Raw genomic sequence first — 24,914 nt, 5'->3', positions numbered from 1 at the left:
GTTTACCCTATTTGCATATGAATCCAATACATTATATCAACACATAATATCATTTATGAAAGATGTTTGCTTGTTAAAACAGAAGACAATATTTGGACATTGAACTCAAAAGTTTCAGAATTTTGTAACGTGGACACTGGTTTCATGGCTATAGATTCCTTTTTTTTCTCTAATTATTATTTACAAAGCAGCCTTGTCTGCCAAAACATTCTGAAATATCTATACCCATATTTGGTCATTTAATTTAGTAGTCCTACAATATGTAGGTTAAAAAACTAGGACATTTTAAACAATATAATCTACATATTTTGCATATAGCCTACTAGTTAGCTTTAAAATAGCCTACTTGAATAGAAAAACAGATACATGCACTGGAGCTTAATTGTCCCACATTAGCCTAATCCACCCTATAATTCTCCACTGACTGCATGCTTTAAAAAGAATTGAATAAAAAGCGTCCAGACACACATGATACTGTTATTTATGTTTACATGTTTGTTTAATACGTAAGCTCCGGGCAGGAGAGGGGAGGCTGGTCTATCACTCCCCCGCCCCAGTCCTCCTCGCCGCTCCACTCACGGCCCCATACTGAACCCGCTAGATTGAGCACCACTATGCAAAGTATATATGCCAAACAGCTCATGTTTTGGATCGGCTCACTGATAACAGGGATCCCGTAAGGATGCGAGTTGCCTCGGAGGTGTGAATACGTCTGACAGAGAATAACACACCAGAAAATAGACGGAGACTGGTGGGATTCATTTGTTATCCGCGCTTGGTAAGTAGACTAACCTAGCGGTTAGCTAGTTAACGTTAGCTAACATGATCGATCTTGTAATTAACAGTTCGCAATTAATACACATTCAGTCTCCGCACCACGTTATGACATGTAACGCTGCCTTTGTATCAAGTGGTGTGATATTAAACTGAATGAAGAATGTGTCATGAGCGCGTATATTGTTTGGGTGGGTATCATATGCCCAACAGGCTGGGCAGCAACAGCCGAGCTAACGTTAGCGTCGGGCAGCTGGTGTTTGGATAGTTTATCGTGTTAGCATTAGCTGACTAGCTTGCTAGCTTTGTCGCCTAGATGTACTGCTACGGTTGACAAACCATAAGAGGGGCTAACGCTAACTGGTTATCATGTTCGTTTGTGTTGTGGATTGGTAGTTGGGTTAGTTATGAACACTGTTAGCTGTTAACAGAATCAATGCGAGCCATGGCCAGTATGAAGAGAAGGACATGTTGAATTCATTTGATACATGGTTGCATTAAATGATGTTTACTCCATATAAAATAATGTGGTGAATGCTTACAGTGCTGTGGTACCTCTGTACATAGCTAGCATAGTTAATTCAACAATGGTATTTACACCGCTCTTCAACATATTACATACTATATATTATAATTAAATTAGAATTAGAATTGTAACACGGTAAAAAGGTTGTAAAAGTAGCACTTTGAACATGTTAATTACACCGTGAGCCGAGTCTTGTCTTACTAAGTGAATTGTTTCTTAAAGAAAGAGGAACCGATTTTCATATTGAGTTTGGTGTTCATCTCCTAAATGTGTGTTAAGAGATGACAAACATACTTGAAATTTAAATATAATGATTTAAATTGACTCGTTTTTGTGGGTTTGAGGAGCTACTTGAAGTGCAAACAATGAAGAAAACACATTAACAAAGTGAACCAGGTTACTTGGATCTTTCTAAGATGATGCTAAATCTTAATGTGGGGAGTAATTCCATATAGTACATGTGATTGCACATTCAGCCACAGATGGCTGTATGTGCTGTGTGGATATGGAGGTGTCAACTCATTGGCACACAGCCTCCTGTCAGTCAGCCTCCTACTTTCTGTCTTGTTGTCACTGCTCTGAACAGATAACAGTGGTATCCAGGGAGAAGCTATGCAGGGGGCCTCTGTTGTCCAGACAGCTTCAAGAGTGTTTTCTTCACTGTGTAAATCCCACACTGCTCAGCACTCATTAATATGCTTCTGTGTTGCAGTATCCTACCAGGCTGGAGAGTTGTTCTTTCAGTCAAAGCTGTAAGAACGCTCTGCAGCAAACGGATTAGAAGTGAGTGAAGTCAAATTTACCAGGCACATAAAGAGGTGGCATGTGTGGCTTTGTATCCACTTTGTCATACAAACACTAGCGTTTACATACTGTAGACCTCAGCTCTCAGCAACAGCTTAACAATGCTGCACCATGAATCCTGAAACCTCTGCAGTCTTATTTTCATAGTTACAGAAACGTATTTGGCATTATTGAATCATCATTATGAGTGGCTGTTGTTTGTGTAGTGTAGTACTATGGTATGTGTTCTGGTCACTATAAATATACCAGCAAGAGTGGTCATCAGATATCTCCTTTACCCCCACCTTTATCTTGGAAGCAGTTAATAGCCCAGCTATCTGCAACACACACGCTTGTGTTCGTGTGTGTGTGTCAGAGAGCGGATGGAGTGAGAGAACAGGCTGTGGACAGACTCAGTTTGATTAATTGTCAGTTTTTAGCTTTGGAAACTGACTCATTTCATTTCACTTCAGGTTTATTTATGTAGCGCCAAATCACAACAAAAGTAATCCCTAGGCATTTTTCACATAGACTAACAGAGACTCACTGAGGCTAATTGGTAGGGATGCATAATAATATCAGCACTCATCAGTAGAAAATGACCAATTACCTGACTGTGCCTCCCACCACATACTGTTTGACCCTGACAGAGGAGCTCCTGTGGTCGGCTGTGATCGGCTGACAGGATACTCCACTCTTTTTTTATTACATGCATTATTTCCACCTTCTGTTCCAGAGTGTAAAGCAGAGATTAAATTCTACATAATTAACTCGAAGAAAACTCTCCTGCTCGACACTTGGAAGGTTCATTAAAGTTTTAAAGCTGAGCTCTTGAACTCTTCCTAAGCTCTTTCTTAATGTTCTGTATGTCTTGATCATTCAGTACAATCTATGACTGCATGCATCATTGTCTCCTCAGCCAGGTGGAGAAAATAAATAAGTGCATACTGGCATCAGCATTGGCAGTCAGCCAAAAATATTATCATATTCTATCAGATATGGTGCATCCCTACTGCCTGCTGTTAGTTTCACTCTTACACTTAGACTGTGGATGGAATTATTTAGACTATGATCACACATATGATGACAGTGTCTTATTCATCTCACCATCCTGCTGTCACAGTGACACATCGCCTGTCTGAAATCCTTCTAATGTAAGAATCCATGTGAAAACATGATTACAAAAAAAACATCTTTCTCTATGAGAAATGGATCTGGAGGGAGTTTTAGAGCTCATATACACTGCTGATGTTTACCTAAACTAACCTGCAGCTCTTCATACTGTTGCTGCTGCTGTTTCCTGTTTAAAACTGATCTCGTCTGCCAACATAAAAGGCATATATATATACACACACTTTTATCACTTTCCTGATTCATGTTTTATGTTTTTTTTATTTTTTTATGTTAGCCTATTTTACTACTTGGACTATTAATCCCTGTTTATGTTTTACTTCATTACTTTTGCTCTTAACATTTACTGTTTTACCAGCTTTATTCTATAGTGACTTTATTTTATTATTTTCTTTTAAATATTTGTATTCAACTTTTATTACCATTTTATTTTATATGGGGATGATTCTTTTTTCTTTTTTTTGGGACATTTTTAACCTCATTGTGGATTCTTGAGAGTTCTGATAGCTTTTCATGAATTCCTCTTTTTAGTGATTTCTTTTCTGTTTGTTTGTTTGTTTTGACTATATAAAGCACTTTGTGTTACATTATGATGTAACACAATATATATTATTATGATCTATGAAAAGTGCTAAACAAATAAAAATTTGATTGATTGATGTTTTAGTCTATATATACTCTTCTAAATGCCAGAAGAGAGGAAAAAAACAAAAAAGGCAAAACTCAACATCATGATGTTATCAAATAGTTTGTTTTGTCTGAGTGAGACTTACTCATTCACTTTATGACAGAGAAAGGCAGGAAGTCCTCATGATTTACAGCAGGAACAACACACTGTTTGTGGTGAATAATCAATCACTTCTTTTATCTGAATAATTCACAACTTGGACTGATGCGTGTTGTGGCAGCTCAGTGTGTGAGTGTGAGTGTGAGTGAGTGAGTATGTAGTATCAGTTTATTGGGCGTGGTCATGAAGCCCTCTGTGTTACAGTGTGATGATGTCATATAAAGGGAATGTTCACTGTTTCGGTTTGTCTACTTCTCACGGATGACATCACATTGTGAAAAGCTTCAGATATATATTTTTAGGTAAGCTGAGATTGGCACTTTTTCCATTAGTACCAACTCTGTCATGATAGCTTGTCAGGAAGGGTGGTGAAAGAAGACCATGAAGAAGTTCTATGGGTCCCACACATCTCCTATTTATAGACATGCTACTCTAATTATGCTGTATTTGAATATTTCTGCATACTGGGTTAGGGATTTTTAAAACTGTTGTTCAGAGGATGTATGGATAACATGTATACTGACAGGAAGAGGATTTCTGAGCAATTTCCAGAGCCAAAAATATTCACAATCCAGTTGCAGAAAAATGCAACTCTTCCAGAAATCTTCAAATATCAAATGTTTCTGATATTAAATCACAGCATGGAGGTTTCTGTGATGTTTCTGAGGCTCTTGGTGTCTTAATGTCATATTTTGTTGTTTGACCATTTTTCTATATTTTTAAGTACTCAAAATAGTTACATTTAGCACCACTTGTGTTAAAATGGTATCAACACAACAACTTATGAGACATAATTGAGCAAATGTATAGCTTACCCACAGTGCTAAGCTGCATGCAAATGAATCTGTAGTCTCACAGCTTTCAGATTATGTATAGCACTTCTACATGGCACTTACTGTTCACCTGCTATCTCCTCCTGAAGTTTCTAGAAGCTCATCAGTCTTGGTGCTGTGTGTTGCAGAGCTCTACAAACATGCCTGAGGTTCGGGAACTTTCTGAAGCTTTGCCGGAGATGCCCATGGACCCCATCACTGGAGTGGGAGTTGTAGCCTCCAGAAACAGGGCACCCACCGGATATGATGTAGTAAGTCCCTGAACATCACGCTAAATACTATTGTTTATAGGGCTGTCAAACAATTAATTTTTTTAATCGAGATTAATCGCGGCATTTCCATAGTTAATTGCGTTTTGAATTGCATGTTTAAAATCCTGTTATTTTCCATTTGAAGGCAGTTTTAAGCCCATAATGTAAAGCATTTCTTACCAGAGTGTCTTAACTGGGAATCAATCACGGCTCTACTGCGACGCCCACACTCCAAAATGGTTCTTTGGTGGAGCTGAGGCTGGCTTGGCTGCACCTGGGTGTTTAGCGTGGAGGTGCTAACTCAAACTCCACGTACTCCGGTGGTAGTTAAACTCCGTTTGACACAGGTTGCATTTTACTTTTGACTTGTCAACTGAACCGTCTGGAAGTGTTTTAAAGTTAAACAAGCCGTTCAAAAGTCCAGTAGCTCTCTTACTTTCCATCACCGCTGTAGGTTTGCTGCAGGAGGCCACTTCAAAGCATAGCGCTACAGCTAGAGGAGCCGTCTACGGGGGAGTAGAAGGGACAAAAAGGCTTGCAAAATTAAAATGCGATTAAAGAAATTAACGCGTTATGGATTGCATTAATCTAATCGCGATTAACGCGTTTACGCTGACAGCCCTAATTGTTTATTTATATACCCTCAAAAGTTTGTGTCAGAACGTTTTACAATTTCTACAGAACATTTGAACTTGCTGGTTAATCTTTAATATCTAATTCTAATCTACACAGAGTCCTGCACTGTGTAGTTGACTCATTTTAATATAGGAATCTTGTAATTCCAGGAGATGGGAATGATTAAGCTGTGTCTGTTTCAGGAGGAGTATGATTGTGATTGTATTTTCACACCATAAACAAATTCAATCCAAAAGAAAATAGGGCTGGGTATTGTCAATGATTTCCTGAATCGATTCAATCCCGATTCGATTCGATTCGATTCGATTCAATAATGATTCACTTTTATGTTCCCAGAGTTTCTGTTTTGTAAGTCAAGACAATAGACAATAGCCAATATTTTTAGCACGCAATCATGTGTGGACACCAAATTCTTGAAGAGTAAAGTTAAATCATGAGTCTGATCCAACACTGGGATCTAGCATGATAGCATCTATGTGTATTTACCCTTAAGACCAGTGGCATTTTAAATCATGTCACTTTGAATTATGTTGTCATCATGTAACCAATGATTTTCAAAAAATGCACATAAAGATTATGGATAAGCATGTCAGTTCAGTTCAAAAAAATCGATTCACAGAATTTTGAATCGATATTGAATTTTTAAATAGAAAATCGATATTAATTGATGGATCGATTTTTTTGGACACACCCCTAAAAGAAAACGTGAATACAAATTAGATGGCCCACCTCTAATCAGCAGTAGAAGATCAGCTGATCAACACACACTGCAGCATTTAACAAGTTGAACCAACTGTGAGGTGAAGTAATAACTCAGTATTCAGTGTGTATCACCTCTAACACTGTGCCTGCTCAGCAGCTTGTACAGTGAAGTGTGACAGTGCAGCAGAGAGGCTGCTCTATACTGCTGGAGACCCACTCCTCACTCTGTAAGAGGCTTTCAGATCAATCAACTCATTCATTAATGTAGTTAACTTTTAAATGAGAAGGCCTGCAGAACAGTAATCTTGTCTTTCTGTTATGGTTCTTATTGAGTTTCAGTGGAATGAGGAGCAGTGAATGGTTTGGCACACAGTAAACTGGTGCAGGAGACTGAAAACAGAGCCTCTTTCTATTCATTTAATCAAAAATCAGTTTTCAATCAATTCTGAATGGTCACCCAAGTATCATGATTGTATAGAGAAGACCAGTGTTGTTGAATCATTGCAGCGAATTGTTACCAACCTGCATCAGGTGTATATATTTGCTGTTTTCCTCCTGCAAACAAATGACTGGAATCATTCACACATCAATTCATAATTATATCATTTTAAACAAATAAACATATGTTTTTGTTATATTTGATTTTATGAAGTTAGGAAACCAAAGTCAAGCCTTACACATCAAAGAATGACCTCAGTCTCTTTCACATAGTGAGCCATACAGTTTATTAATGAATTGTTATCATATCAGTACTCAGTGTTGGCTAAAGTAGTGGTACTGTGATTGGAACAGTATGATGGTGCATCTTCTTCATGAACCTCCAGGTGTCTACTACAACAGACGGTCTAGATGCTGACCTGTGGAAAGACGGCCTTTTCAAATCCAAGGTGACCCGCTACCTGTGCTTCACAAGGGTCTTCTCTAAGGAAAATGTAAGTGAACTCTGAGTTGGTTTAAAATACCTTCTCTATCTGCTCTCTTATCTTTCTCCTCATAATCTCTGCTCTCATTGTGTTCCCTCACAGAGCCATTTAGGTAATGTTCTAGTGGACATGAAGCTGATCGATATAAAGGACACTCTGCCTGTGGGCTTTATCCCAATCCAGGAGACTGTTGACACCCGTAAGTTGTCAAATTTACTATCTTTAAATTATGGTTCGTAAACATCTATATGGGTCAGTAAGATGAACAATTCATAAATCAGTTAAACTAGTTTTAAAAGCAGCATCAGGTTTGTTAAAATGTACATTTAGTATTTTTGTTGCTTTTATATCATTTGAAATGACATTTGCACCATTTTTTACCAAAAGTAAAACTGAATGCTCCTTAAAATGTCAAATGGTGTAACCACAAAATAATGATAAATATTCAATATCTTATCCATCTCAATATTTAGAACAATAGTATTCCATTAGCTTTATTTAATATAAAAGTTATAATGTAAGATCATGCCAAACTAGTTGATATGGTGTTTTATTGATTTTTTACTGTTTTTAAGCAAGTTGAATGATTTGGTACAAAGTATTTATGGTTACACCACTGAGATATTTTTGCCATAATCCTCTAATATATTCTCTCTCAATGGATTAAAAGCAGAAATTTGATATTCCTACGTTTATTTTCTATTTGACTAAACCACATGGACACATAAACATGTCATTGACTCGTATGATTAATGCACAGTGTCTGTGTGTGTCTGTGTGTGTCATACAGAGGAGCAGGCCTTCAGGAAGAGGCGACTCTGCATCAAGTTTATTCCACGGGACTCCACAGAAGCAGCCATCTGTGACATCCGCATCCTGGGGCGCTCCAAGCAGGCCCCCCCCCAGTACACCTTCATAGGGTAAGCAGCTTGGGGATCACAGTTGTAGATTATAAATAATAAATCGGACAAAGTATTAATGAGAAGATACATTTTTGGATGTCCAGCTCTTTCTGCTCATTAATGCCTCTGACTGTTTATCTGTGTTTTTTTTTTACAGAGAGCTTAATAACATGGGAATCTGGTATCGGATGGGGACTGTTCCTCGTGCCCAGGACTCCACCCACACACCCACCACCAACAACACCCACAATGTCAACTCCACATCCAGCTCAGCCGCAGTGCCAGCAGCTCCTATGCCCAAGTACGTCCACTCGTGCACATCTAACTATCTCACATACTGTACATCCTGTATTATACTGACAGGGCTGACACTGGAAAGAGGATGTTCACTGTCCTTGACTACCCTTTCCTCAAGGAAGCTGCTCTATCTTTAGATCACAGTCAAGTAGGAAAAAGTGACGCATCAGCTGGAACACAGAGAAAGCGCATACATTATGTATTATGTTCTGTGTAACTTTGATTTCCTTGTTTCTATGGTGATTCACTAAATTGGTGAATTGGATCAGGTGGAGGACTATGTGAGAGAGGAGGAAAGTCATTACAGTGAGCTTTATCTCTTCTAGTGGAAAATATTGAGGTTGTAATTAAAATGTAGATTTTTAATTTTTTAATTTTACACAGCCCTATAAAGAGGAGAAAAACAGGTTGGCTCAGTCTGTGCTGTGTTCACACCTGTTTCTAAGACATGTTGGAGTCCTGTTGGTGCAGGTTTCATGTGAATCCATGTTAAAGTTCATTTGGTGACGATTGCACAATACAATAATATAATGTATTTTTTCATGAGAGCAAATGCCTGAACAAAGACAGATCCTTTAAAGCCTAAAGACAAATTATAAAGAGACACCACCTTACAGATTCCAGCTGTTTCCTGTCCTCTCTGCTCCTCCTCTAGCTGTAGAACTTTGTTTATGTCACAATAACATAGTAAGGAATAATCTTATCCAGGTTCCCAGTGAACATCAGTGTTTTGTCTCCATCACTTACCAGACTTTGTGTGTGTGTGTGTCTGTGTCTGTGTGTCTGTGTCTGTGTCCGTGTCTGTGTCTCAGGCATATTTCCATGACCCTCCCAGCCAGTTTCAGAGGGAAGAACACCACCAGGCCAGACTACGAGCACCAGAACTCCAACCTGTATGCTATCTCAGGTTAGTAACAGCTTCAACATCGTCTCCCCAGAGTCACATAAAATGTGTTTACAAGTGTGTGTAAACCTGTAGTGTAAAATGCTCCAGTGTCTCCTGTGGGCTCAAGAAGATGAAATAAGGAACAGGAAGTGTGAAGTCAGCGGCTTTTCAGTCATGTGGTGTGTGGGTGTGTGGGTGTGTGTGTGTGTGTGTGTGTGTGTGTATGTGTGTGTGTTCATCCTGAAACCTTTGTTAGAGGATGTTGGGTTTGATAAGCAGCTTATTCTGTTTGGTGTGTTCTGTGATGCATAATATAGTCTTTTTTTGGGGGGAGGGATCTTTTTTGCCTTTTTATGGGCAGTTAGTGGCAGAGAGTGGAACCACGGGCATTGTGGGTATATGGCTAAGCTATGAGGGTGCACCAAAATAGTTTTATAATCCACTTAGTCTGATGTGTGGAACAATAATTCTAGAGTCCCAAGTTCCACCTGGAATGTTTTGGCAGCACACCACTGGTTGTCCTGGTTACCTTGGTTACCCATACCTATTTTGCGTCACTGCTGTCAGAATGACAAATGAGAGACCTGAGCTGGATGATCCTCCCTTGACACTGACTGAGTGCAACATTATTATTAAAATGTGCACCATTATCCCTATATTATCCCTATATTTAAATATAACTGCCCCCCTCCCCTCCTTGAGAGCCTCACCTTTGAGTGAAGCCGTTCATAACACAACACATTTGATTTGTGGTGGGAAACATCTGAACAACCAGTTCTGAGTAATCGGCATTAAACCGTGACTCCAAAACTGAAGCACATATTAAACTGAGCTTCCACACTGTGTCAGAGCAGTGTGGTTATCTGTAAATCATGAATGAAGTATACTGTGGCCGTGTTGTAGTCATGGTTAATCACCACACACTAACTAACATAAAGTAATAACCACTATGACCTCGTCCCTGTGTTCACACCATAAAAGTAGATCATTATTGTTTTTATGTTGTGATTGAATGTTTTTGGGGTTTGCAATAGTTGGATTTATTTTAATGTGAACTGTCCTTTTCAGCGATGGATGGCGTTCCCTTCATGATCTCTGAGAAGTTCGCCTGCGCCTCATCTGATGTAAGTGTCCTCAGCTCAGTCTGACTTGAATCCTCCTGTAGCTCTCTGTTTTAACTCCTCTCTTCAAGCTCTGCATCTATCTTTAATATCATGTGTATGGCTGCAGTGATTAGTGGATTAATCAATTAGTTATCAGCTATTAAAATAACTATTCTGATAATCAAGACATTATTTGGTATCATTTTTTTAACAAAAATTGTCTGATTCCAGCTTCTCAAATGTGAATATTTTCTGGTTTATTTAGTCCTCTGTGACAATAAAACTGGATTGTTGACAAAACAAGACATTTGATGAAAATAGTGATCTAAATGTTATGGATCACACAACGAATCAATGAATCAAACAAGTAATTGACAGGTTCATTGATAATGAAAGTAACGAATAGTTGCAGCAGTAATGTTGATTCAAAGGGATTGGCAGATGGTGTGTACATGTTCAGCATGTGATAGTTTGAAAAGAAATGATTGTGTATATAATCACTGTAATGCTCTGTATGTTCAGCTGCAGCAGGTCGACCTCATGGGAATCACAATCAAGTCCCTGGCTGAGATAGAGAAAGAGGTGAGTGATTCAGAAGTGTGTTTTAAAGTGTTTACTTAGTTACTTTCCTTACTTTATTTACTTACTTTCTTTACTCTCTTTGTTTACTTTCCTTCCTTACTGTCTTTACTTACTGACTTACTTTGTTTTCTTACTTACTTTACTGTGTACTTACTTTCTTTACTTACTTACTTTCTATACTTACTTTCTTTACTTACATATTTACTTTCTTTACTTTGTTTACTAACTTACTTACTTACTTACTTTACTTACTTACTTACTTACTTTACTTACTTACTTACTTTACTTACTTTACTTACTTACTTACTTTACTTACTTACGTACTTTCCTAACTTACTTACTTTCTTAAGATAAAAACCATATATAATGTCTAAAAGGATAGTAAAGTTCTGTTATAAAACACATGAGCAAATAACGTGCAAGTTCAAAATCCAGAGTACTGGTTAAAAGTGCAAGTTAAGTAGCTCAGACTACCTCATTCCAAGCCTGAGTCATTTATTCCATGGAGAGCCACTGTGACCAAAATTGTGAAGAAGGGTGAGCTGAAAGTGAAGCTAACCTGGAAAGACAAACTAGCTCTGATCACAGACTACAGGACTGCTCTCACACACAGAAGCTACAGCACAACTTTCTTTTTCGAAATAAACCAGTCAGCAGTGTTTCCCCTAGAAATTTTTGTAGCAGCGGTGCTGTGTGTCGGTAGCCTAGCAACACTAGGGGGGTCTGGGGGTATGCTCCCCTGGAAGAAAAATTAGAAAAATAATAGGGCTGCAACTAACGATTATTTTGATAATCAATTAATCAGTCCATTATTTTTACGATTAATCGATGAATCTGATAAAAAAAAAAATATATATATATATATATATATATATTTTAAATTTCCACCTAATCATTCAAAAAAAATATATATTTCAAATTGACAATGCAAAAAAGTGCTCAAACAACATGTTGCTTCATGGACGTCCCCGAGTTGTTAAATTGTTGTTGTTGAATGTACATAGAGGAAACACTGAGTCAGTTACCACTTAATGAGTCTGTTCAAAGCTAAATGAACTGAAACTGACATCCACGAATAAGACTGAGGCTGTCCTTGCTGTTTAATCCCAGGAACATTACACACTTGTATAAAGTATAAGGAATTTCTATAATTACAGATTATTTAAGAGATTGTTTATTTTATATTTTAATTTATTTTATTTTATTATCACTTCCCCATTACAAGGCTACTGTTGTGTAAATTTTGAATATCCCCTATGGGGTCATTTGGGTTTATGTAGTCAGTACACACCAGTGAAGAAGATATCTTGTCAGTATGGAAAGCTCTTAGGAAAGAAGAAGTAATGAGTAATACTCTAGCACAGACTAATGAGCCAATCATCAGTAGGAAGAAGCACACAAACCACAGCGTTGCAGTGTTCACCAGCCAGCTGCAGTTATGTAATAGTGGAAGTGCATGAACACACACAAGAGAAGCTTACAACACACTTAAAGATGATCATGAATGGAGACCAGAATAGATGACTAAAGACTCTTTATGTCAGTTCTTCCACTGAGTGAGATCAACAGAACACAGAACACACTGAATGGTTTCATATAATTCATGTTCATCCATGCACTTCTTTTGTTTTTTTAACTAATTTGACTTTAGTATTGATGTGGATGAAAGAACCAAGTTGTACGACACATTAAGTATCTTCTTCTAAAGTTGCTGTTTACAGTCAACAAATAGAAATGTTCCTGTTACTGCACACTATGTCCACCAGAGGGCAGTGTGGTGCTGTTTGATATGTAGCTTACAGATGATGGGATGAATGTTAGATTCAGTAGTGCTTGATTATTTCTGACAGTGTAATAATGTGTGTCTCTCCTCTGTTCAGTATGATTATAGTTTCCGCACAGAGCACAGTGCAGCCGCCCGCCTCCCTCCCAGCCCCACACGAACATCTCTGAGCTCTGAGGCCTGAAGGACTGCAACCCCAACCATACAACACTCCCCCCCATACAACACCCCCCCTCCCCTACGGACACCAGCAGGACAAACCAGTACACAACTACTGAGGACCTGCCCACAAAAAAAGCCATCTCTCCCATTCTCAACTCCAAACTCCACTCTCCACATCGACCTGAACTGAGAAGAAAAAACAAACCCTCTCAACCTCTGGGAGCCGTCGTGGTCTTTCTGTGTTTGTCGTGCTGTTAAAAATGTAAAGGAGGAAGCCTTTATGTTTAACTAAAAGCCTTCAGAGACACAAGTTGAATACAGAGGGATCACATGAGTCTGTTGGAAACCACTACGTGCATCACTCAGCTGGTATTTACAGTGAGAATGACTCATCTATTGTTGGATGAACTTTCTCGCTGAAGGAAATGGAGACATCTATTTCCTTGTTAAAAGAATAATTAAATGTGGTTCCTCTGTGATGCAAATAAGCATGTCCCACATGAAGGACATGTTTGAAACATTAGTGATGGAGAGCAGCTCTCTGAAATGAACTGTTAGTGTGTCTCATGCTGGAAAAAACGATCAGCTTTTTTTTTTCTGGAAACACAAAAGGAAACAATAGGATTTTATTTTGAAGCTTGTCGATGGGGAATGATTGCCCTCTAGGTGTTACTGTAATATAGTGGCGTGACTGTAAGCGCACTTTGTGTTTTTTTGGGAATTTGTTAACCACTCCTTCACTGTCTCTGTATATGAGCCACAACCACTGTTACTGTGTAAACTCACACATATTATGTCTGCCAATAACTCTAATTATGTTTTATATTTTAACAGGGCCGGGTATCAGTTTCCATACTAGAGCCAGTACAACACTTTAATTGTTTGTTGTTTTTTTGGTACAGATACAAGACGATTATTTCACTACTAATATTGTAAAGTGTTTTTATTTAAAGAGCATATTAACACACTTTAACATGTTCAAAAAAATGTCAGCGTGTCGGCTGTTTTCAGTTATTTTAATCAACATAACATCTGCACTGGCAGCATGTGACGGATTCATATGTGAATGTTAGAAATGGGAATAATGATGTAGAACAGGTCAGTAGCTCACACCTCTGTGACAGAAGTAGACAGAGGTGTTGCAACTATTGTTCCTGATCTCTCTTTATATTACAACTCCAGTCAGATGGAAGAGTTTCATATTCCATGTGCACATAGATACTGTGTGTGATATCTGGAAGCATCCTGAACTCTCTCACTCTCTTTTAATAGGTGCAGCACAGACATCCACATTTTCTCTGGAATAAGGCTCAGTCAGTTACAGTCAGTTATAGTTAACTGGCTTCTTTGGTTCCAGTCTATTTAAACACCACATTTTCCTTTTTAGTATTAATTTAGTCAGTGTTCTCTCTAGAGCCCCACTGATATATCAGTCAACTGATATTACAGATATCACTGATATATCTGTATCAGTGTTTAGACTGTCTGATATATGCCGGTTTAGATATAAAGGCAGCATTTTATGTACATTTAATCATTTTTCCTGATTCAAGATTTTTCTTATACTAAAATAACATGCCTCCAATATATACCTTTGTCACAGGTGTTTGGTAACCAGGAGAAAAAAGGGTGTTTATGGACATATTCTGTGTATATAAGATTATCAACCCATATATCAATATTGGAATTTTTATTCCCTAATAATGGTATTGGCTCAAAAATCCAGTATTGGTCAGATCCTAATATTAACACTAGAGCCTGACTGATACTGGATTTTTGAGGATGGGGCCTATAAAATGTTTCCTATATAACCTAAAAAAAATCGGCGCATATTGGACAACATATTCAGCGATACCAATATATCTGTGATAGGTCAATATCAGTTGACTCATACATATCAGTCGGGTTCCAATTAACACAATCTAATGTATAAGAAGATCAGTTAAAATGATCACAAATTTGATTAAAATGAAACGTTCTAATGGAAGAATAAGTGAAGAAGAAGATGAATCTGAGCAGCTATTTGACAGACGTCTTTTATTTTGAAAAGGTGAAGTGGTACGATACCCAGCCCTGCTCTCTCTGCTCTCTTTACTTTAACAGCACTATCTTTACAGTTGTCAGTATTTAGTTACTTTAACACACACCCGAACAAAACCAGTGTTGTCCAGTAAGAGTGCTCTTTTTATGTTTTGAGTTGATGACGTGAAAAAAAGCTTTGTGCCTCCACATGCAGATGTTTCCTCTAGAAATGGCAGGTTTGATTCAGCTCCTTCCTGCGTCTGTTGACTCTTCGTGTGAGCTTTTATTTTTACTTTTTTTTTTTTTTTTTACCTGTGTCATGTGAAGCTCACCACTAAGTCTGAACCACTACAGTCACTTCTAGTCCATAGTCCATAGTTGCTGTTACTTAGCATCAAAAGCACTGCAGAAAAATAGTGACCCCTAATGTTTTTCTCTAATGAGCTAAAATCAACCAATTACGTTTCGACTTTCAAGACCCTCCTTATAAAAAACATACATTTCCAACTCTGCACTGTCCTAATTCACTCCAACATGTCTAATGATAGGCAGTCAGTGTGTTTAATGAGACTGTTCTGTTGCATATATGCAGTATTCTCCCCCCAAAAAAAGGATGTTTGTGAACAAGGTTTTATTCATTTCCACTTGCAAGTGTGTCATTATATTATCAAGTCATTAATGCATGGATTAACTTGGACGTTATATTTTTTTTGTTTGTCTAATTTATTAGTCGTTTCAGTTTTGTGACCATGTCCTCAATGCTATTTGTTTTTTCCTTCAGAAATGTGACACACAGTTGTCATTTTGCACTGTTGACATGTTCGCTTCGGGGTAAAAGATGAGCAGATTGTGTGTGTGTGTGTGTGTGTGTGCGTGAGAGAGAGAGAGAATGGAGCTCAGTGTGTCTGCCTGCTCTTTGACAACTAAACGTATCTTTTTATTTTATTCTTTTCAGCAGAGGTGTTTACTTGGAAGTAGTTTTGCTGAAACACTAACCAATAAGATGTGTGCATTAACGGCGAGTAACAACCCTGCTTTGATATGTCTGTTAGTTTGCATGCTGACGTCAGCTGTCACAGGTTTCAGTATGACACTTATTTTTGTAGGTTATTGATCCAAAGTCACATTTTTTTGTCCCATCAATAGATTTGATTCACTGAGAAATGAACAAAACATCTGTTGCATTTGTATTATAAACGAAGTTTTATTAAACTATGATGAACTAAATGATCTGAAGTGATTTTATTCTGGTGAGAAAGAAAAAATAAATTTTATTTTGGTAAAACAATTATTGATCACAGTGTAACTCAACCTGTCACAATAATTATTGACTTATCGTACAATAACATAATTATCAGCATCATCATGTCTATATATGGACTTATCATATGATACATGGACATTTAACCTCAGTATTGCCACACTTCACATTAGCAGCTAAGAGGCTATTCATGTCACATTATTATACTATTATACTATCATTATATCAGTGGTATAAAATGATAACAATGACAATAATATCGTTTATCGCGATTATTTCTGAGACAATATATCGTCCAACTAAAGTAGTTATTGGGACAGATCTACTGTATGTATAACAACATTGTCTATTATAATCTCAGCCTCCAACAAGGTTTCAGTCTCTCTGTGTCCTATTAAAGCTTCAAAGCTCAGATCACAGTGATCCTCAGAGAGCAGCAGCCAACAAACAGTCTCTTACTGTGGTTTGAAACGGCAGAGAAAACAAACTGTTACTGCTTTGTTTCTCCCGCTCTGTTTCATCTCTCTGTGCTTTTTTTATTTTTATTCTAATTCCTCATGGTTTACTCACAAACACGAGTCAATTAGCTCTCCAGCAAACATGTGGCTTCTCCTGTCAACTGCCACCAAGCCGGCAGCTTTATAGAGCTGACAGACGTGGAGCTGCGTCACTGAGCCGCCACACAGGCAGAGGTGGAAACAGTACAGCTGTTAAGGTTATGTACTTTATCAGTAATTCACAGCACATGGGAAAGAGCTCTGTCTTGGTTCAATATTGAGAAAGTCAACAGTAATATGATGTGTTGACTTCTTTTAATATATTGCCAAAAGCGCTAGACATAAATAATGTAATAGTGGCATAAGTCATATTTTGACCGTTGAACATGTGTAGTTAAATTAACCCAAGAGTTTAGAGATTTTAAAGAGTCATTATGTTCCTTTTTAAAGAATATTTTTCTTTTTGGTAGGATCCAAATCTACTAACAAGTATTGCATGTGTATCAAAGCTGATATATCTGTTGTTGTCCAAAAACGATTTAAAACATGTCAATGAGTCATACTGCTATTACCACTAATCAATCATCCAATCAAACCTCTTATATATACTGTAGAACCTTTCATACAGGTTCATGTACTTCATAGTACTTTACAGTTAGTTGATTGACAAGCTGATAATGACACAGAACAAGTGGCAACATAAAGAAAAGGATTAAAAAACAAATGAAATGATGATATGGATGGAGAGAGAAAGTAATCTTTTCCATAACATAAATATAATTTACTATATTTAGGTTAGGTTAGGTTTTCTTTATTTGTCTCGGGCAGTGCTACATACATACGGCGGCTAACTCAGCTAACTGGCTAACTGTAGTAGTAGTAGCAGTGTGTGCTGAATATATTTATACCTCTACAGCAGCAGGGGCGGGTTTATGCTAATCACCACTAAATCCTGAACACAGAAATCTTGAAACAGTTTGTGAAGCCTAGCTCCACAATTCAAATCTAAATGGTTGAAATGCTTTTTACACCTTTTTTAGAAATACATTTATGATCTATTTAATGTGTTTAGAAGAACATGTTTGAATTCACAATTCTTTAATGAAGTATTTCATGTATTGTACGAGGTTCAGGAAGCAGCCAGTGTCTCTCTTTTACAAGCAGATATCAAAATACCAAACAAATATTCATATTCATTCATTTCAGTGTAAAATGTTAGGTAAGTATTGAGTAAAATCCCACATGCTTTGTTGCTGGTGGTTCTTGGGAGCTGAGAAGAGGGGAGTCTCCTTCTTCCATGTTGCACCTGTTCTGTCCTTGCAGGGGGGCGCATCAGGACACATTAGTGGTCAGATGATGTGTCACCATGTGTTCTGTGTGATCAGATCATAATGTGCCATTAATGTATGTGAAATACACACACTTTATGTGCAATACAATAACTGCATAATGATTCATTACCTGCACCTGTTCTGTTGTGTAGTGTTATATCTATTCTTATTTGATCTTTTATCTGTAATGCACTGTTAGTAGCAGCACTCACAATTTTGTTGTATAGGTGATGACAATAGACACTATCTTATCTTATCTTATTTAACCCTTGTCATTGGAGCACCTGAGACACACGTTAATGACAGGGCCTTAGTCTGGTGTGTGTCTCTGAAAGTGACTTAAGTCAAACCACACACACACACACACACACATACACACATTCAAATGTAACCCCTCAGTCCTCCTCACAGTTGTACCAGCGCCTCCAACAGCACTTGTATGAGTACTAAAGAGACAAATTGTCATTATGTGTAATTAACATGTCAGTGATTACTGTAAGATGAATGTCTGTGCTGGGCTCAGCTGATGATTAATGTTTGTTCATAGATCCACAGGCAGACTGGCCTGAGGGCAACACACACACACACACACACACACACACACACACACACAGGAATGATGAAAGCTGCTGCAGAGGAGCTGGCAGACTTTTAGGAGTCATGTTTTCACTGAAGCAATATTTATTTAGATGCTGATTCTTTGTTTCATAATGCAGAAATGCTGGATTGATCTTCTCTGCAGCTAATCCATTTTAGTGAATATCACCTTGGTTTCATTATTTGTTAGAGTTAAGCCAATAAAAAAAATGTAAATTTTCTGGCAGCAGATTTCAGTTAAATTGAATTAGATGTTTTAACTTCATTTCTTAAACCTGCAGTGCAGAACTTTTGGTCAACTTTCTTTTCATTTGGTCCAATAACATTTGGGAAGTCTAGAAAAGACCTGGTAAGAGGTTTTTATCTTGTTTAAATTACAATATAATTAGCCTTACTTGGCTTACATGGTGATGGTTTGATATATTGAGTACATTTAATCTTGTATTCCTTTCTTTCAGACTTGGACACAGTGTGTTTCCTTCCCCTCCATTTATTATATTCATTGAAATTATCCTTTAAAATGAACTTTCATGTCTTTCTTCCCCTGCATCCTGACTGATGCCCATGATGAAACACTGAGTTAATACTTAAAACATAACATTCATTTCATCTAACATGAGATGTTGTTGCTTTAAAAACAGAATGCAGGAAAGCAGAGCGTAAGTGGAGAAAAACTAAACTTCAAATTCACCTTGACCTCTACAAACAAAGTCTTTGTAATTTTAAATATGAGTTACTCAAAGCTAGACAGCAACACTTTTCTGAAATTATTAATAAGAACATACACTCAACAACACTCATACTCTGTTTGCTACGGTTGATAAGCTTACAACCCCCCCTAAACAGATAGCTCCAGAACTCCTTTCCACAGAAAAATGCAATGAATTTGCTTTTTCAGTGAAAAAATCCAGTCCATAAGGTTAAATATCAACACAAATCAACAAAACAATAAAATGACACAATCCCTCAGACCTCCCAGGAATAACTCAACTGCAATGTCAGAATTTAAAACAGTTGACCAAAAAACCATAGAGGAAACAGTGCAGCATCTAAAACCATCAACATGCTGTCTTGACACAATGCCATCAGATTTCTTTAAAACTATTGTGAACTCTGTCCAAACAGATATGCGACAAGTAATAAATAGCTCACTTAAATCAGGTGTGTTTCCTAAACTCCTAAAAGTAGCTGCCATTAAGCCACTCTTAAAAAAGAGAACGCTGGATGCTTCCATGTTAACCAACTACAGACCTATCTCAAATCTTCCTTTTATAGCCAAGATCGTTGAGAAAGTGGTTTTTAATCAACTCAGCAATTTCTTGAACTCCAGTGGCCTTTTTGACAAATTTCAATCAGGCTTCCGACCTAACCACAGTACAGAAACAGCTCTTATTAGAGTGTTAAATGACATAAGGTTGAACACTGACTCAGGCAAGGTGTCAGTTCTGGTCCTGTTGGATCTCAGTGCTGCATTTGACACTGTGGATCACAGTATACTGTTGAACAGGTTGGAAACTTGGGCAGGACTCAGCGGAACAGTCCTAGACTGGTTCAGGTCCTACTTGGAAGAGCGGAGTTATTTTGTGACCATTGGAAGTTATGAATCTGATCGAGTGGCTATGACATGTGGAGTTCCTCAGGGGTCAGTTCTTGGACCCCTTCTGTTTAGTCTATATATGCTGCCCTTGGGTCAAATTCTGCAGAACTCTAATGTAGACTATCACAGTTATGCAGATGACACACAGATATACCTAGCACTGTCCCCAGATGACTACAGTCCAATACAGTCCTTGTGTCACTGTTTAGAGCAAGTCACTGATTGGATGAACCAACATTTCCTTCAATTAAATCAGGACAAAACTGAGGTCATTGTTTTTGGCAATAAAGAGAAGAGGATTGCTGTCAGTAAACATCTCGAGTCACTCTCTCTAAAAACTAGAGACCAAGTACGAAACCTTGGCGTGCTGATAGACTCAGATTTGACTTTCAGCAGTCATATCAAATCAATCACCAAAACAGCCTTCTATCAGCTTAAGAACATATCCAGAGTGAAGGGTTTTATGTCTCAAACAGACCAGGAGAAGTTGATTCATGCTTTCATCTCAAGTAGACTCGACTACTGTAACGGTCTTCTGACTGGACTCCCACAAAAAAGCATTAAACAGCTGCAGCTCGAGTTTTAACCAGAACAGATCAGAGCACATTACTCCAGTTCTAAAGTCTTTACACTGGCTCCCAGTCAGCTCTAAAGTCTTTACACTGGCTCCCAGTCAGCTCTAAAGTCTTTACACTGGCTCCCAGTCAGTTCTAAAGGCTTTACACTGGCTCCCAGTCAGTTCTAAAGGCTTTACACTGGCTCCCAGTCAGCTCTAAAGTCTTTACACTGGCTCCCAGTCAGTTCTAAAGGCTTTACACTGGCTCCCAGTCAGCTATAGAATAGATTTTAAAGTTCTGCTACTGGTCTACAAATCACTGAATGGTTTAGGTCCAGAATACATAAATGACATGTTAGTAGAATATAAACCCAGTAGAGCTCTGAGATCTACTGACTCAGGTCAGATAGTTGAGCCCAGAGTTCAGACTAAACATGGTGAAGCAGCTTTTAGCTGTTATGCTGCACACAACTGGAACAAACTACCAGCAGAACTGAAATCAGCCCCAACAGTGAACACTTTTAAATCCAGGTTAAAAACATTTCTCTTCTCCTGTGCTTATGATTGAGCTCTTTTAAAGCACTTTACATTTTAATCTTTCATTTGCACTCTATGTCCTTTTAATGATTTTAAAGCTAATTTATTATTTTATGCTGCAATCATTTTATTTATGTCTTTCTATTTTTCTGTACTTTGTTTTTATTATGGGGGGGTGGGGTGTGGGGTTAATTGTATGTTTTAAGTTTCTCAAATTACATGTTTTTCTGTTTTATGTAAAGCACATTGAATTGCCATTGTGTATGAAATGCGCTATATAAATAAAACTGCCTTGCCTTGCCTTGCCTTACAAAAGTCATCTCAAGGCATTTTACTCACAGAGCAGGTCTAGACTATAAACCAACATTCAGTCAAGCTTTATTTAAACTCCAGAATGCACAGATTTGTTTAACTCATTTATAGTGTCATCAAGTAATTACAATCATTCAAAAATCAATCAATCACAGTAATCAGAATATTAATAAAATAATTTAGAAAAGGACAAATAAACAAAAGAAGTTAACAGAACTTTCTCACTTTGTAATGAAATGATTAAGATTGAAACCAGGAAAAAAACAACTCGATTGATCTTTGGCACCAGATCAATCTCAGTGCTGCAGTACTTCTCACAGCAGCAAGGTTTGTAGTCCAGCTGTGGGTTCTCTGTGTGGAATTGGCATTAACTCAATACTAAATGACCTGTAGGTGTGAAATGTTGTGTGTATGTATTTGGGCCCTCTGCTGGTGATATACAGTACTGCTGACCTGTCCAGCATGTACAGCTGTAACTAAAGGATGAGCAGGTAGATGGAATGTATGCATGAACATCTTTAAAGCAGTTAAAATTGATGCTTGAAGGGAAAGTATAAGATGAGCTACTGTGGCTTGATTTTCCACTGCTCAGACACATCACACAAAACATTTATTGAAGAAAAAAACAAGTGTTTACAGGCTGTCAGCTGCTGATGACTTCCTCAGAAACACTTTTACAGCTCGCTTTGACAAAAGCTGCTTGTTAAAATCATAGAAATGATGGAAGTCAGTGTGTGTGGGCCACATTTCATCAAAAGCTTTGACACTCTTTTATCCTCTTGTATACATGTGTGATGTTACATTTACAGGCAGAGAGCAGCATCTGATAGTAAACTTCAAACCTCTTTTCTTTTTCCTCTGTTTTTAAGTGACAGCTGTTGGTAAATTAGAATGAGGTTAACAGGTTTCCACACAAGAATGACACAGTGGGTCATATTTATACATTATCATACTATTCACAAGAAGAAGATGATTTAGGTTTCTGATTGTGATTTGTGAGCTGTTCAAATGTGGTTATCATTTTTGTGAACAGTGCTTTATTAAAATGAATCTAATGTTTTTGAGAAATGTACTTTAACTATGTTGAATATAGTTAGAGTGGATCAGTCTCATAAGATACTATAAAATGAGCATGCACTTCACACACATATAGAGATATAATAAACTGAAGAAAGGAGCAGCATTAAAGGACACATTCAATTTTTCAGGTGTGTTTGTAAAAGAACACTGGTTATCTTCTTGTAATGATTCCTCCTGTTCATACTGACCATTAGAAGATCTCTTCATAATATACTAACAATGGAAGTGATGGAGGACTAAATCCACAGTCCTCCTTCTGTGTAACAATGGATTTAAAAGTTGATGTGAAGCTAATATGAAGCTTCAGTTGCTCTTTTTGTTACTATACTTCCACCACAGCTCAACAGGAAACACTAAGAGGGAATTTGATGGTAAAAAGACTGTAAATGTGTCAGATATCACTTGATATGACTAACTCACACTGATGAAGCTCAATAGAAGCTGTAATACTTTTTAATTCCAGCTGTTTTTATAGTAGAATCATTTATGTAACTGGATGTCTGCTCATTTATACCAAAGCAACAACTAACCATATAACTGGCTCTGTGAGGCCCTCATACATTTAGACCCACAGTTCTGTATTCTCTGTGAACTTCTGGTTTTGACCACAGGGCGTCAGGATTGACCACTGTATGAGGCTGACTTGCAACAGCCTTCAGACTCAGCTTTTTAAAAAGGAAACAAGTGATTTGACTGTATGGCTGCAAATACATAGAGACAGAGCTGAAAAACAAAAACAATCAGTGCTGTAATATGCAACCAAACTGAAACACTATAACGAAATGCCTTTAGTATGTCCAACGATTATTTTAACACCCTAAAAAACCAGAGAGGAAAAACCATAGAGAGCATATGCTGGAAGCCTTTACATTGTATATGGTAAGATGCAATACATGAATCCAAGGACTGACATCACTGTACAGGCTGTATGTATTTTTTCACAGCTGATAGGGCCACTATATGTTATTACAGTCATGTGATCATTTCTCATTCAGGCTTTTTTTTCACAGTTAGTATTTTATTTGAATGCAACCTAGCTATTCTGTGATTTTAAACATGCATATTACAAACACTGTTGACCTTTCAGCTGTTCTGTTTTCACTGTCATGTGTGTTCTCTGTGACATGACAAGGAGACACTGTCATCCAATACAAAGTCAATGGAGAGCTATGGATTGTTTTCCTTTCTGGAGTGAATGGGATTTAATGGTGCTATGCCTCTAAACTAACACAGCTGAGTATTTTACAAAAGCATGTAATAAATATGCTGATCCACTAGAAGTGAACATGTCAGTGTTTGGCGTCATGTGAAAGCATGCATGTATGATTTATACAGAGCTGGTTAAAGCACTGCCACTCATCCTAATTTTCCCCAGTGGTCATTCATGGCATTGCAGTGAAATCCCCTTGCGGCCCAGAAAGCATTTCCCCCATAGACTTCTGACAGAACATCTCAAATAATTATGACTCTTTCTATTCATTTATGATCCATGGAGGTTTTATATTTATAAAACGTTCCACAAGCAATTATAAAAATCCATGATGTCATCACAATGTGAAGTCTATGGGCAGAGCAGGAAGTGGCAGGTGGGGCCAGTGGGGGAAACACTACAGCACATAACATGGAAGTAAACCCAGCAATTCCTATTGGACAGAATGACGATCATTTTTGGCCAAAAGTGGGGAAGGGTTAAAAAAAATGTTTTTTAAAAGAAAACAATTTAACTCTGATTGTTGTAATGTTTACTGTTGCCATGACAGTGCCTAACCACATCACCCACACTCAAGTAATCATTTCTAACCCAAACCATGATCTTCAGACTTTAACCTCAGCGCTGTCACATCATAAAACATCATTATTATTATTTTTTTATTATTTTATTTTTAATGAATGATGTGCTGCTGGTTACAGCTGATAGAGGCACCAGATCAGAAACATTCATGTCTATGTACACAAACACATAGATTTATTTTAATGATTATTTTACGAAATGATGTCGCCCCCTGCTGGTAGGATACTGCACCTTTACACATTTTTTCACGCCCAGTCTAGGCAAAACAGTG

General features: G+C 37.7%; 1 protein-coding gene across 1 annotated transcript; it reads left to right on the top strand.

Annotated features, from left to right (window-relative positions):
• Positions 1-615: 615 nt before the first annotated feature.
• mvb12ba (multivesicular body subunit 12Ba) lies at positions 616-13,110 on the top strand. The gene is made up of 10 exons (XM_053340181.1): positions 616-778; positions 4,963-5,085; positions 7,248-7,355; positions 7,449-7,545; positions 8,137-8,266; positions 8,406-8,549; positions 9,358-9,452; positions 10,500-10,555; positions 11,057-11,116; positions 12,997-13,110. Exons 2-10 carry the CDS (start codon positions 4,975-4,977, stop codon positions 13,081-13,083), a joined length of 888 nt encoding a protein of 295 aa, XP_053196156.1. The 5' UTR covers positions 616-778; positions 4,963-4,974; the 3' UTR covers positions 13,084-13,110.
• Positions 13,111-24,914: the final 11,804 nt, after the last annotated feature.

The sequence above is a fragment of the Scomber japonicus genome, chromosome 19, assembly GCF_027409825.1.
Source record: "Scomber japonicus isolate fScoJap1 chromosome 19, fScoJap1.pri, whole genome shotgun sequence".
NCBI classification, from domain to species: domain Eukaryota; kingdom Metazoa; phylum Chordata; class Actinopteri; order Scombriformes; family Scombridae; genus Scomber; species Scomber japonicus.
This window is presented reverse-complemented; position numbering and strand designations above follow the sequence as displayed.